The 15,719-nt window shown below is 45.6% G+C and overlaps 2 protein-coding genes across 6 annotated transcripts in view; both read left to right on the forward strand.

Annotated features, from left to right (window-relative positions):
- The window catches only part of LOC135388272 (uncharacterized), a 363,678-nt gene that overhangs the window by 50,314 nt on the left and 297,645 nt on the right, over window positions 1-15,719 (forward strand). The gene's annotated exons all lie outside the window — the stretch shown is intronic.
- LOC135390014 (leukocyte elastase inhibitor-like) lies at window positions 9,703-14,500 on the forward strand. Of its 5 annotated transcripts, XM_064620036.1 has the most exons (4): window positions 9,703-9,890; window positions 10,071-10,162; window positions 11,994-12,078; window positions 12,892-14,500. In XM_064620036.1, exon 4 carries the CDS (start codon window positions 12,920-12,922, stop codon window positions 14,054-14,056), a length of 1,137 nt encoding a protein of 378 aa, XP_064476106.1. In that variant the 5' UTR covers window positions 9,703-9,890; window positions 10,071-10,162; window positions 11,994-12,078; window positions 12,892-12,919; the 3' UTR covers window positions 14,057-14,500. The 5 variants fall into 5 exon arrangements, with proteins under 5 accessions (XP_064476106.1, XP_064476105.1, XP_064476104.1 ...); XM_064620035.1 differs by lacking the exon at window positions 11,994-12,078; XM_064620037.1 differs by lacking the exons at window positions 9,703-9,890; window positions 10,071-10,162 and adding an exon at window positions 10,267-10,287.

Consider the following 15,719-nt stretch of genomic DNA (forward strand, 5'->3'; position numbering starts at 1 on the left):
GTTTGCTAGCGCCCACCCAACTCTCATTCTTTTGTCGCCGAATTTTATAATGCCCTCAGTTACGTGACTAAGAAGTTTCCCAGGTCCAAAGTAATTATTCTCGGTGATTTCAATTACCCTAACATAAACTGGCCAACGACCTCTGCGGGGAACTTGCAGCACCAAGCATTCCTCAACATGTGCCTAGACTTTAACTTGAAGCATATTGTCACGTTTCGGACGTGTGTCACTACTTCCTCGGCATCCCTTTTGGATCTGATATTGACCACTGATCCTGAGCTGTTTGGTGAACTCTCATGTGTGGGTGCTTTGAGTGACCATTCTGTCATCTATGCTCCACTGAATTTATATTGCCCTCCACGAAAGCGCTCTGTGAAAACTATTATGTTGTATGACAGAGGCAATTTGGACCTTATCAATGAAGAACTCACGTCCTTCTACGATAGCTTTATCTCTGACTTTGAGTCGCGTGATGTGGACGAGGACTGGTCCCTCTTTAAGAACAAGCCTAGTTGATCTACATGTTCCTACTGCAAAGATACCTGTGTCCTCCAGTGCCCCATGGTACAACTGCCATCTAAAGCGCCTCGCCCGCAAAAAAAAGACGCTTGTACAAGGCCAGTACTTCGTCATCCTCCATTGATATTGCATCTAAAAATAAAATCTGTTGCCAAGAGTACAAAAGTGCCTTATCCGAGGCAAAACGTCGATTTTCCCATGACGTAATGCGGAAATTGCTGTCCACTAACCCCAGAAAGTTCTGGAGTTCACTTAGACCTACCACTAACACCCAAATTGTGCTTCACGATACAGAAGGTAACACCATCTCAAATGACGAATGTGCAAACACCTTTAACAACGCGTTCTGTTCAGTGTTCACCAAAGAGGACAACGTTGCTCTCCTTACATTTCAACAATATGTATCCATGCCTGACCTTGTGATCTCTGTACCCGGTACTGTGAATATCATTGAGAGTCTCAAATCAGCTGCTGCTCCAGGGCCCGATTTGATCAACCCTAAAGTGCTTAAAAGCACGAAGCTCATTAGTAGTGCATTTTTGTCTGCCATTTTTTCACAATCTCTGTCTACCGGTACAGTACATAAGGACTGGGGCTTGACGAGGGTCATTCCTGTCTATAAAAGAGGTAGTCAGCAAGACCCCCTCAATTACCGTCCCATTTCCCTCACCTCTGTGCCCTGTAGAATTATGGAGCACATCATTTACTCAAACATTTATGCTTTTCTCGAATCTAACTCATACTTCTTTTCACTCCAACACGGACTTCGTAAGGGTTACTCATGCGACACACAGTTGGCTTGCTTCATACATGACATTAAGTGTAACATGGATAACCGCATACCAACCGATGCCATATTCTTAGATTTTTCCAAGGCCTTTGACACTATCTCACACTCCCGGCTTTTACATAAATTATCCCGTCTGGGCCTGCCTTCCAACTTGCTGGTGTGGATTGCGCACTTTCTTAAGGATCGCCAGCAGACGTGCTTTGTAAACTCGCAGGAGTCTGTTCCGAGCTCTGTCACTTCGGGCGTACCGCAAGGCTCGGTGCTCGGTCCTCTTCTTTTCCTCATTTTCATTAATGATCTTCCGCATAACGCATCTTCCCGCTTACGACTATTCGCTGACGATTGTGTTCTGTATCGCCATCTTCACTCCTCGTTAGACACTGCCATTCTACAGGAGGACCTTAGTGTCGTTTCATCCTGGTGCACTGAATGGAAACTTCAGCTTAACGTAGGTAAATGCTGTTACGTGCCCTTCTCTCGTAGCACCCCCGTTCGATCAAACGTGTACCTCCTCTGCGGCACCCCCATTATGGCTTCGTCACACAAGTACCTAGGGGTGACTCTTTCCTCTGACCTATCTTGGAATGAACACATTAAAAATATCACATGCTCCGCTAATTCAACCCTTGGCTTCATTAGGCGCAACCTTAGGTTATCTCCTCCTTCTGTCCGACCGCAAGCTTACACCACCCTCGTGCGACCGAAGCTGGAATATGCTGCCTCAATACGTCACACCAAATGTTTCAAGCCTGAAGCGTTTGTAGTGTGCTTCTGTGTGCTTCTCTCTGGGAGCGCGAAAAACTCGTTGGTGACTTACACTCCGGAGTGCGCCGATGGCGCATGTGCCGCGTTGAGCCAGTGGGGTATGAAACACTCGCGCTCCGGGGTGCCAACTTAACGCGCCCAATGTTGGACACGGTTCGTCTACCTCCTGTACCTGCACGAGAACGTGACCATAGACGGTAGACGTTGGAAGAGTGACCATAATTAAGTGTTGTGGTATGAACCCACATACACCTCCACGTCCCCTACACAAAGACTGTTTGGGAAGACACACACGCCACCATGGAAATCCTACTACCCCACCTCAGATATTGCTGTGACTAAGCGCATGGCGAGCACTGGTACTAACTAACTCGTTTTTCCTTTTCAGTAAGCGATCGATGGTAATTACAGGAATCGGAAATATCGTATACCTTGATAAGTATGCTAGAACGGTCCTGTGTGAAATGGGTGTTGTCGCGCGAGGTATAGCCCTGTTCTGGCTGTTATAACTAGCAATAGCTTCTGCGCAGATACATTTACAGCTTAATTCGCAAAAAAACATGTGTATTCCTAGAAACACGCCCTTTTCTATTCCTGAGACTAAAGCAAAGAGTGTAAAAACAGCATTACTGAAGGTGTAATATCGACGGACGCGACATTTTATCCCTTGTCGATCATTAAAGGAGTACAGAAGGCCACCCAAAAAAATTTCAGATTAAGACGTCTGATGAAAGTGTGTGTGTCATTTTACCGAACAGCGCGAAAGGTTTTGATCTGTGCAGTTTGTTTAAAAAAAAACTCACATAAACATGGCTCCGCGCGTTCACCACTCTTACCACCACTTCACCACCCTTTACTCGCCACTCCAGGTATAACGAGGATGAGAAGGTATGATGCCACGTCACCGATGACGTTATAAGGAAAACTCGTTCTGGTTCGCCTGTCAGTGGGGGTCAGCGCCTTGTCCCTTTGCCGGCGTAAACCAGTTTTGCCAGTTCGGAGAATTGGGGATAGAAGGAGCGGCCGAATCATTACCGAGCCAGGAGAAAGGCTTTTTCAGAAACGCGGACAGCCGAGTAGCAGACAACATTTCTCTAGACCAACCAGCGAGCGTTCTCCTTATAGCGTCAGCGCGAGGTTCCAGGCATATCACAAACTGGTACTGCTCTTCACCGCCGTTGCGCACGGTCGCTTTTTGTGGCGTATTTTAAATTCAATTCAATTTCTGCGATAATTATGACTCTGCGGTGTGAATTACGTCGCATGGTGCATCTTACTGGCCTACCTAAAGTTTTATAGGAAGAAAACAGGGTGTTAAAAATGACTTCTGTGCTACTTTAAGGGTGCAAAGTGAGGTGTTGAAAGAGGTGTTTACGTCATATACACCTTCTTCACGCCCTATTTGAACGCGAATATAGTGTTGAAAACGGTGCCTTTATTCGCGAAAGAAAAAAAAAAGTGCCGGTTTCATAGAACATATCAAAAAGTGCATTATCGAAGATAACATGGGTTAAAAATTAAGTGGCGAGTTAGCGGTAAATGCGAGAGAAATGCGTTAGCATTAAGCGCCCTTTCCGGTCCTTGCTTGACCTCCGTGTATCCACTTCTGGTCTAAACTGCCGTCTATACTTGAGTTCCGGTACCCACTTCCGGTTCAGCTCCACCTCCGGTTCTCCACTTCCGGTGTAACGTGACTTCCGGTTGTCCACCTACGGCGTATGCTTGGCTTCCGGTTCGACATTTAATGCGTGAGCATTAGGAGTGTATATGGAAAAAGCTGTATGTATGCATGTGTGTGTGTGTGAGTGTCCGTGTGTGAGATGGTGAAGCCTCATCGAGACAGCGGTAGAAGTGGACATGCAAAGGGGACATAAGTGGGTAAATGTAAATGGAGGTAAATGATTTGAAATTGAAGTTGTCGAAGGTAATTAAGGGAGTAAGAGGTAAGGGTCATTGAACGTAATTAGAGGTAATTAAAGGCAATTAAAACAAGAAAGTGGAGTGTAAACGCAATGTATGTAAGATATGCGTAGAGATACTGAGATTAAATGAAATTAAAGAATACCGAAGGTAACCTCAGGTTATACCGGAGGTAATTAAATGCAATAAAGGTAATTAACGTCAATTGAATGGGAACTGAGTAATTAAGGCAAGTAAATATAATTAAAGGTAATCAAGGGAATTCAAGTTTACCTCATGTAACCTGCGGTTACCTAAAGTAATTAAAGGAGCTCTGAAAGCCATCTCAAAAATTTTCCGTTCGGAACGCGTTGTGGAAGCAGGTAACTTAACTTGATGATTAACACGAAAATTTTCTCTGTGCGCGATGTTTCTCGTAGAAAAAAAGACACTTGAACATCGCCGCGCGTGTTCGCACTCGACTCGCTCCTCCGGGTCAAACGAGGAGGAGAAAGAAAAAAACGTCATTGGTGACGTAATAAAAGTGGTGCGAAAGCGGCGACCGCGCTTCTGTCCGGGTCAGTGCTGACTGGTTTTCTTTTCTTTCTTTCCGTTTTCTTTCACCCTGCTTTCTCTTTGTCAAGGGATGAATAAGGGAGGACCTCGATATTCATGGTCGTGAAACCCCCGTTCTAGAAATTAATGTTCTGAAAACAAGGAAAAGGGGAAATGCTGCTTCGTAAGATGTTATGCCGCGATTAAGAAAATAACATCACGATTTAACCACTCAAATTCAGGAATTTTCTATATGTGTTCAAGTCGCCTTAGCGAACGAAAGACACATTTAGAAGCCATTTGGCTTAGCAGGGCGGCATGTTGGTTTGTTAGTTGTGTGCTTGCAATATTATGGGTGGGTTAGTCACAGTTTGCCGTTGGCAGTTTTCCGCGTGCAATATGTGCATTTTATAGTCAGCTAAAATTTACGCTAGTCACGTGTTGTTTCAGTGCACGCTGATATGTCGTCGGACGCAAACTTAACCGGCGTTGTCGGTCACTATATGGTGGATGAAACTGATGCACTATATGGTGACAAAACAAATGGCGCCGAGCACGGATGAACTCAAACTTGCGTGTCTGCGTCGTCCACATTTGTAGTCTGCATCGGCCAATTCTCGTTTAGCTCGATTGTTGGTAAGTTGACCATAAATTGTGGTGGTCTTATGACACTGCTTGGCTATGTTGGTGTGTAACTCAGGCAATGAATGTTCAACTCCTGATGCCACGATGTGCCGGCGACCGCATATTGCGATAGATTTCACTGGATTGTATCTGGCAACTTATGGGCAAGAACACTCCTCCAGCTGAATGAGGAATTAGCTGAATGGCTAACAAAGTTGCTAGTCAAAGTGACGGGCACTAGTGATCATAGCGAATTAGTGATATAGCGTATATTGATATAGTGACATAGCGGACGGAATTAGTGGTCATAGCCATGCAGCGATCATTTCGAGGCGTGAAGTGAAGCAGCGCTTAGTGCCGCACTGTGTTTATACGTATTGCCACCAACAACACAACAAGAAACTGTCACCACGATAACGAACAGCATACAAAACACAGACACGGACAGAACAGCGTTCAACCGGCACCTGAAATTTATTTTCATAATCCACCTACTCCGGAAGGAAGGAGTTGCCTCAGGCTCCTTCCTACATTCTACCGGTTCGCTGGATTTCTCCCCATCTACCTACTCCGGAAGGTCGCATTAGAGGAGCTAGGAAAGCACTTTAATCACTAGCATTTTTTTGAACCAAGTTGTTAATAAGCATATTAAAATGCACCATGCGAAGCAATACTATCAACAGGTGCATAAATATCGCAGAATTATATTTTGAAAATCGCGACCGTGCGCAACGGTGGCAATACCCGGAACGAGCCGTCGAGCCGCTTGCGTCATTTTGACGTCAGAAAGGTGGAGCCCCTGATTGGTTTCGAAGAACGTGTCTGCTATTTTTCACTCGGAACCCCGCTGCAACGGTGAAAGAAGTTTCTTTTGCTTTTTCTTTGGTTTATCAGATACAGTACCGTAAACGAAGACTGGTCTACAGACACTGTTCAAGGTTAGACCGTGAGATTGTAGAGGCCTCCTCATTGAACTCCCCCAGCGAAGTCAACCAAAAATCGGTCAACCTCTCCCTGCTTGACCTTGCTTTCCCTAAAGCGACCTTCCGGAGTAGGTGGATTATGAAAATAAACTTCAGGTGCCAGTTGAACGCTGTTCTGTCCGTGTCTGTGTTTTGTATGCTGCTCGTTATCGTGGTGACTGTTTCTTGTTGTGTTGTTGGTGGCAATACGTATAAACACAGTGCGGCACTAAGCGCTGCTTCACTTCACGCCTCGAAATGATCGCTGCATGGCTATGACCACTAATTCCGTCCGCTATGTCGTTATATCAATATACGCTATATCACTAACTCGCTTTGATCACTAGTGCCCGTCACTTTCACTAACAACTTTGTTAGCCATTCAGTTAATTCCTTATTCAGCTGGAGGAGTGTTCTTGCCCATACGTTGTCAGATACAATCCAGATAATACCGTTGTCAGATAATATCGCAATATGCCGTCGCCGGCACATCGTGGCATCAGGAGTTGAACATTCATTGCCTGAGTTACACACCAACATAGCCAAGCAGTGTCATAAGACCACCTCAATTTATGGTCAACTTACCAACCATCGAGCTAAACGTGAATTGGCCGATGAAGACTACAAATGTGGACGACGCAGACACGCAAGTTTGAGTTCATCCGTGCTCGACGCCATTTGTTTTGTCACCATATAGTGCATCAGTTTTATCCACCATATAGTGACCGACAACGCCGGTTAAGTTTGCGTCCGACGACATATCAGCGTGCAACAACACGTGACTAGCGTAAATTTTAGCTGACTATAAAATGCACATGTTGCGCGCGGAAAACAGCCAACGGCAAACTGTGACTAACCCACCCATAATATTGCAAGCACACAACTAACCAACCAACATGCCGCCCTGCTAAGCCAAATGGCTTCTAAATGTGTCTTTCGTTCGCTAAGGCGACTTGAACACACATAGAAAATTCCTGAATTTGAGTGGTTAAATAGTGATGTTATGTTCTTAATCGCGGCATAACATCTTACGAAGCAGCATTTCCCCTTTTCCTTGTTTCCAGAACATGAATTTCGAGAACGGGTGTTTCACGACCATGAATATCGAGGTCCTCCCTTATTCATCCCTTGACAGAGGGAAAGCAGGGTGAAAGCAAAACGGAAAGAAAGAAAAGAAAACCAGTCAACACTGACCCGGATAGAAGCGCGGTCGCCGCTTTCGCACCACTTTTATTACGTCACCAATGACGTTTTTTTCTTTCTCCTCCTCGTTTGACCCGGAGGAGCGAGTCGAGTGGGAACACGCGCGGCGATGTTCAAGTGTCTTTTTTTCTACGAAAAACATCGCGCACAGAGAAAATTTTCGTTTTAATCATCAAATTACCTGCTTCCACAACGCGTTCGGAACGGAAAATTTTTGAAATGGCTTTCAGAGCTCCTTTAGGGAAAGCAAGGTCAAGCGGGGAGAGGTTGACCGATTTTTGGTTGACTTCGCTCGGGGAGTTCAATGAGGAGGCCTCTACAATCTCACGGTCTAACCTTGAACAGTGTCTGTAGACCAGTCTTCGTTTACTGTATCTGATAAACCATAGAAAAAGCAAAAGAAACGTCTTCCACCGTTGCAGCGGGGTTCCGAGTGAAAAATAGCAGACGACGTTCTTCGAAACCAATCAGGGGCTCCACCTTTCTCACGTCAAAATGACGCAAGCGGCTCGACGGCTCGTTCCGGGTATTGCCACCGTTGCGCACGGTCGCGATTTTCAAAATCGAATTCTGGGATATTAATGCACCTGTTGATAGTATTACTTCGCATGGTGCATTTTAATATGCTTATTAACCACTTGGTTAAAAAAAAATGCTAGTGATTAAAGTGCTTTCCTAGCTCCTTTAAAGGGTAATTACAGGGTAACTGAAAGTAATTGAGGCTAGTTAAAGGTTAATTAAATGGACTTACATACAGTAATTGGTGTCAAACCAGGAACGAAGCCTTGTCTGGAGGTGGACAACCGGAAGTCATGTTAGACCGGAGTGGAGAACCGGAAGTCGAGTACGACCGGAAATGCATAACGGAAGTCAAGTATAGGCGGGATATGGACAACCGGAAGTCGGGTTTCGACTAGAAGTGGACAACCGGAAGTTGGGTTTAAACCTGAAGTGGATACCCTGAAGTCAAATATAGATCGGAAACGGCGGTTAAAGGAAGCCTCCGCACCAAAAACATGTTGAGGTCCAACAAGTGGTCCAGCTGATTAGAAAATGAATATTGTCCTTTGGGTGATTGGCGTTCCTCCACGGAAAAGCAGTCCAGCAACACTGTGCTTCACCTCACCGATATTCCTCGTGCACGGCTTTCTGTAGGTTTTGTTGTTACCGCTGGCATATATTTTAGAACAAAATCGAGGAAGCAGACGACTGGTCATCCACGCGACTACGAAGAAGTTTTAAAGTGCGTGCCCGAAAAACGGCCGGTGACCCACATGAGACTGCCGGTGACGTCACGCATGGTACAGGAGGTAGTAGAGGGAACCTTCAGAAGTTTCGGTTTCGTTTTGAGCTTCCCAGCTCTTTTGGAGGGGGGGGGGGAGGGTCGAGGTAGCTCTTTCGGCAACTAACGAGTCCCCGACTGGCAAACCAACTGTACTTCTCATTTCGGAAGAATGTATCCTACTTATTTACATTTACACAGCCACTATGATACTTTCGGATTATGCCGGAGTCTCCCTGTAATGCTAATGCACTTCTATCGCATTTACTGCTGAATCGCCCGTGATTTTTTTTCAAATACCACATGCAAATGCATTCAATTAAATATTAGTTATTCTCAATTACTTTCAATTATCATGTAATTACGATCTAATTACCTGAGATAACCCGCAGGTTACCTGAAGTAATCTTGAATTTCATTTAATTTCCTTTAATTATGTTTATCTACTTGAATTACTCTGAATTTCACTTTAACTAATGCTAATTAGATTTAATTACCTCCAGTATCCCGCGGTTACCTTCCGTAATTCTTAATTTCATTTAATATTTCTCTTAATTACATATACCTTACATTCATCACCTTTAAACTTAACTATCTTGCTTTAATCGCGTTTAATTACCTTTAATTAACTTCAATTACTCTATACCTCTTACTCTTAATTACCTTGGACTACTTCAGTTTCAAATCATTTACCTCCATTTGCACCCTTTTTTATCCCCTTTGCATGTCTACTTATACCTCTCCCTCGGTGAAGCTTCGCTATCTCATACACGGACACAAACTTTGACATTCCTAATGCTAGGGCATTAAAAACACGGATTTGATAGGGAAGGACGTCAGCAATTTAGCATGGTATCTTTGTTTCGTTGCAGGTTTACGTGTTGCTTGCAAAGACGCATTCCCGTCACCGTTGCAGACGTTCTCCGCACAGCGTGCCCCAACTTATTCTATCCTACAATTTACAATCAGTTCATCATTTGCACCCGTTATCAACTTCAGTCTGCTCTCTTAACAAGTGCATTGACAAGTGACGAATTCAATATCTTTCGTTTTCTCTTCTTTTTTTTAAAAATCAAACTCAAACCCAAGTGTTTTGGTTTAATTATGCTGCAGCAACATCTGTATCAGCAGCTGCCGTCACCTGCGCGTGGCGCAAGTGATTCGCAAGCTGTCATAAGTTTGGCATTGCAGAACGTTGCTCCTCGAACGCATCCAGACTTGGCTGCAGCGTAGCAACGAAACTGCACCAGGGGGCACTGAGGTGGCAGCGGTTTTAGCAGTTTTGGATCAGGTGAGTTTAGACGGGTGAGTTAGGTTAGGTTTCTATAGTGCCTCAGGGGCACGGGGAAAGCTCCCTTCGGAAGAGCATGGTATTCATCTCTAGCAGATCTTCACTCGCTTGCGACGCGAGTCGTACTTACCGCCAAACTCGAGTTTGACGTTCCACTTCTCGCATTTGGTATCCACGCAGGATGGCATTCGGCTCCTTCCACGAAAGTCCTGGCCATTCACAATGACACTGGGCCTGTCACTCGTCGATCACTTCAAGCGTTTCTTCGGCTGGTAATCCGTTTTGTCTCTGGTTCCGCTTCAATCCTTCCAAGGGTCTTCCAAGCGACTTTGGTTCCAGCCCTATCGCGTGGGCACCCTGTGCGGATGGGGTGCTTCGACGCGTAGCACGTCATTATGTAATTTAGCTCTTTTTTGTTTGTTGTTGTTGGCTACTTGAGCAATGACAAGGAGCAATGAGGTGTCATTTAAAGGGACCGTGAAGAGGTATAGAAGGTGCGCATTTTTCTGCGTTGTATTATTCCAACTTAGGCAGTGAAAGCTCCTTGTAATTACCAGCGCTAAAATCCAAAAGCCGCTTGCATACGGATGAAATATCAACTGCACTCTCTCGCATTTTAGCTCTGCTCTGCGCTCTAACTTTGCGTCATTTTGACGTGGCGCTTTCCGCACCAATTACGATCAACGGATTTTATTTCACTTGCGGAAATTGACTAGATGGATGTGAGTCTTATTCGATTCGAAATCTGCACAGTTACAAACTGAAAGTGGAAAAGAGACTCGTTCAATTTAGATATCGCACCCGCACTACGTTTTCCGCGCACTAGCACGCCGCGCACTGCGAGCGCGAGTGATTATCCGGCGCTGGAGTTCGGGAATCTCAGGTGCGCAATGGGTTATCTTCGGCATCCCCGCCATCTTCGAATGGTTCCGACGACTGCGCTGCCATACTTTGGTTAGCGTGGTTAGCACTCAGTGGTTAACGTGTGGCCATGTCATGTCCTGACTGGGACGTAGCCGGGTTCGAATCGCGTCATATGATAACAGCCCAATTGTTGACGTGCGCGTCAGAATTAGGCGATCGGTATTGCTTAGTCCAGCCGGAGGCGTTGATGTTGTTACGCTGAATTTCAGAATCCCCGAGCGCAAAATGTAGTTCCACAGAAACAAATGGAGCACTCCGCCTCACAGCTGATAATGAGGCCTGTTTATTAGCTAGCTATTTGAAACGTCACGTTCGTCCAGAGTGTGGTGCTCGGCCCCTCGATTGGACAGCAAAAGGCTACGTAGTCAGGTGACGTACGGTGGAGAAAGGCAGGCTAGTTGCTAATCTTTGAGAGCATTTATACGGGTCACTGAGCTGGCAAGAGCCGAACGAAAGGTATATTTGGATATTATGACTTGCGTTCTTCCATGGCGTACCATTATTTCTTAAATGCTTGACGGTCTCTCTACGGCCCCTTTATTTATATTTTCGCTCTTCGGTGCGTTATTTGTATGACATGTAGGTGGTCTATGACATGTAGGTCTAAACTCCAACATGGCTGACGTATCCAGGTTGTCGCTTAGTTTCGATTTTGAGATTTCTGAACTGCAATGTTGATTCTCTATGCGTTGAAGGCGAACGAGTATTAAACGCTGCTTCGTACTTTTGGCAGGCGTAACTGAGTTGTCCAAAAAGAAGGCTATAGTTATCGCGTATGATTTGCGAAGTTCCGGCGTGTTTGATCAACGACACTCCGTGAAGGTGAATTTCACGTTTACTGGTCGCGTGGCCGAAATAGCACGCAGCGAGTATACTGCGCGATGTCATGCAAGCACACGACAGCTGTGCTCATACTCTCTTACAGGTGTATACGAATGTAGTTTATAATTAACAGGGAATGTTGCGATACCCGTGTTGTCAGTGGTGCGTATGTTTTGGGGCAACTTTAACGAAACGTCGTACTCTTTCAACATTCTTTCCCATGTGATCTAACGCGCTGGTTCAGATGAACAGTTACAACACTGGCTTGGCATACGGTTTCCTGCTATCCCTTGCGCTTCGCTTTCGTACACATAATGGGTACTGAAGTTTAAAACAAACTTGTTCTCTTTTGCCCAGGCAAGGTTTAATTTCCCTTTCTGACGTGAGCGGCACAGAAGTGTGCTTCAGGAAAAAAGAAAAAGAAAGAACGTCCATCAGATATGTATGTAACAGGTTTGCGATTTTTAGTCTCTCAATCCATTTCTTCCGAGGATGCGTCAGAGTAGGCGGTATTCCATGTGTGGAAGGAAGAAAACGCGGAAAGACCAACTGCTGCCCCTTTGCGCGCAGAGTCGCATTGTGGCACAGAACGAAAGTCGTTTGGTTTAATTTGCTGGTCGTCGTCTGCACTGTTTCCTTCACCCACGATTTCAACAGCAAAATACGGGCGCAGCTCAGCGGCCCACGTGAAAAGCAGCAAGTTCTCCGCAAGTGAACGCGGAGTCGGCCATGTGAACCTGGATCAGCTAGTCCCGAGTTTTACCGCTGTGCGGCGTCGATTTCGCGGAAAACGTGAATATCTGTGAATCAAATTTACAAATAAAAATAAATAAATTAAAAAAAAACATTGGGAGATAGCAGCCGCAGATGGTCCACATGATGCCCTCGTGACGCGGTGAAGGCTCCGTGGCTTGTTTGTTTGTTTTTTTCTTCACAGCTCACGCGCCGCTTATACATACTTGTGTTGTGCCGCTGTACCTCAATGGACACGTGAGGGGAGTGTGATGTGCCACGACGCCCCCTCATTCTGCTATGCGTTCTTTTCGCGAGGAGGATTTGTCAGAGATGGCGCGGAACGGAGCCCTCGCGCTCGCTCTGTAGATCACCAGCGTTCGCCGTTCTTTCGTAGTCCCGTTAGCTTTACGCATACGTAAATAACCGGTGCGCACAGTTCGTGCACTCATTTGAAGCACAAGAACATATGTCCAGAGACTCTCTTTTTTTTTTTTTTTTTGATTCGTTGCCTTTGTTTCAGAGACCTGCCAAGCACCCATCGCTCCATCATGGCCTGTATCCCAACGACACAATTGCTAAATTTTGGGCTGGACATCTACAAGCATATTGAACTTGAACATGCCAGTGAGAGCGGGAACGTCTTCTTCTCCCCATTCAGCATAGCAGCGGCACTTGCCATGACAGTTGCGGGCGCACGGGGTAATACAGCTGAAGAGATCATGTCAGCCATGCGGCTGGCAAGTGACTTTCCGCTCCAGAAGCATTTCTCGCAACTTCGAGACTGCTTCAAGAGGTTTACCCAAGACACTACACTCCACATAGCCAACCGAATCTTTCTGGATAAAACATTCATTCCACTCCAAGATTTCTGTAAGCTCCTCAATGACGTGTACGACAGCACTACCGTATCCGTCAATTTCCGAAGCGACGCAGAAGGATCTAGGGAGCAGATAAACTTCTGGGTCGCCGAGGCGACAAAAGGTAAAATAAGGGACCTCCTTCCGCACGGGGTAGTGGATGGCTTCACCACTCTGGTACTTGTGAACGCCGTTTATTTCAAGGGGCCTTGGGATCGAGCATTCAAGGAAAGTTTCACCACAGAGACGAAGTTCTATGAAACCTCGCAAATTTCACGTAAAGTCGAGATGATGTTTCAGATAGGAAGGTTCGAGATTAATCGGTGTAAGGACTTGAAAGTTACCTCACTAACTTTGCCCTACAAGGGCAATGATATGGCCATGGTTATATTGCTTCCAGATGATATTGAGGGTCTGACATTTCTTGAAGCTGCACTGACGCCACAGAAATTCGAGTCTCTCGTCTTCAATACTGCGGCCAAACGGAGCGTTCACTTGTACCTGCCTAAGTTCAAGTTGGAACAGGAAACAACATTGAAGAGCGTACTGCGTAAGATGGGAATGCAGCAAGCGTTCGAAGATGCGGCTGACCTGACAGGAATCAGCGCATGCAATGATATTAAGGTGTCCGAGGTGGTTCACAAGGCCTTTGTGGAAGTCAACGAGGAAGGAACCGAAGCTGCAGCTGCAACCGGGGTTGTGATTCAGCAGCGTTGTATGGGCGTACGCCAGGACAAGATTTTTAAAGCGGATCACCCGTTCATGTTTTCTATTATAACGACTGACCCGAGAGAAGTCCTTTTCTTAGGTTCTTTGAGACGTCCCTGAGCTCTTGCAGGGCATCACGGAAAATATTTAAATTACGATGCAATAAAACAGCAGAGCAATAGAACAGAGCATATTACAGTAGTGGTGCTTCCGAGACTCGTCCGCTCGCGATTTTTAATCGCCCCAGCGTAATGGTCAATACCATTCCGTGAATCTTCTTTCCGATGTTTTCTTCCTTTGTGTGTGTGTGCGGGGAGGGGGGGGGGGAACTTGCGTCCATGCTTTTAACTTTGTCGGTCCTGTTGCTCCTCATTGCAGCGGACTTTCTCTTATATTTGACAACCATGCAAACTTCGCGCGGCCGTGTCAAGAGGCCATCCTTTTTCGACCACCGCGTCTTTTGCTCTGCTTATGTAGTGAAGCTATGTCTAACAGTGAAGTAACGCTGCACGTACAAATCTCATCGCCCAAAGTGCACGCGAATGGAATAAAATGTAGCTTGAGTCAGGTTGTCCTTCTCCAATCTTTCACGTTATACGACTGCCATCGCTGCAAAATAACAGTAATATATAATCGTGTGATATCGTGTAATATAATATAAAATAGTTGATATTGTTATGTAGATATAGGAGGATAGCACTACGCGTGAGACAAATTACAAGAATATAACACAAGCTCTCCAGAACCCCTTGGCAGGACTTTCTGGACAAGCCTTCGACGCAGTCCTAAAAGTAAGTATCCAAAAAGTATCCAACGCCGGTGTAGAAAAAAAGAATCAGTGTATTAAATCGTGTGCGGTATAGGCAACCCCAAGTGAATGTCTTCCCTGCGTAATATATATAATGAGTTGAAATACAGCACAGCAAGAGCAGCAAACAGAACTGATGATGATGGTTAATTTGTATGAATTAACGATTTTTGCTTAATCATGGATAACGCAATCGCTGGGCTGATTCGTCACTGCGAGCTGCGCTCCATCTGGTTTGCGTAGCAGAATTAAGGCCCAGGACGCACATTCCCCCAGGGCATCAGTCGAGACGTTGCCCACCTCTGTGAGGCCGACAACGGCGGGCCCTTTCACTATCACCACCACCACCAGGACGCATACAAAGTTCTCTAAAATCTGCAAGGACAACAAAAATCCTTCTACCTTTCACAAGCTTAAACTCTTCCCACCTCACGTCATTTCTCCCCCGCGTGTTTGGTCTCTGTTAGCAGTAAAAGTGCTTGTCGTCTCTCCTTCCGTGTTCGCTCTATGCACCCCATTTCTTTTAATTATGTGGCGTGGCGACTGAATTTTATCGAGCATGTGATAGTGTAATGCAAGTAATATTTTAATATGGGCGACTCCCGTTTATCCGGACTTGCCTGTTCCAAGCGAAAATATCCAGATAGCGAGGCGTCCTGATAAGCGAAATACGATATTTTGAGCTGTCCACGAGGCCTCTATTTACTTCGTAATGCATATGAAGCTGTAAATACTCATTTGTGGAAGGTTACTATCACTACCATGTTCTCCTCTCAAGCTCTTGCTTACGCTGCTCACTTGGAAAACATTATTCTTTTGCCCAAGAAAAACAAAAGCAGCTTCCAGTCCTTGGAGTGTCTCTCTGGGCCTCTTGGAGTATTACTATGGCGGGCCAGCCCGCCATAGTATTACCGCACGTGCTTCTTCAGTGTCGTCATCTGATTCACGTAGGTGAAAACGACAATATCAACGACC

This window comes from Ornithodoros turicata, chromosome 3, assembly GCF_037126465.1.
Source record: "Ornithodoros turicata isolate Travis chromosome 3, ASM3712646v1, whole genome shotgun sequence".
Classification (NCBI taxonomy): Eukaryota; Metazoa; Arthropoda; class Arachnida; order Ixodida; family Argasidae; genus Ornithodoros; species Ornithodoros turicata.

Bases quoted from the DNA above. Each gene is read 5' to 3' on its own strand.
- LOC135390014 (XM_064620036.1), top strand. From the start codon at position 12,920: ATGGCCTGTATCCCAACGACACAATTGCTAAATTTTGGGCTGGACATC.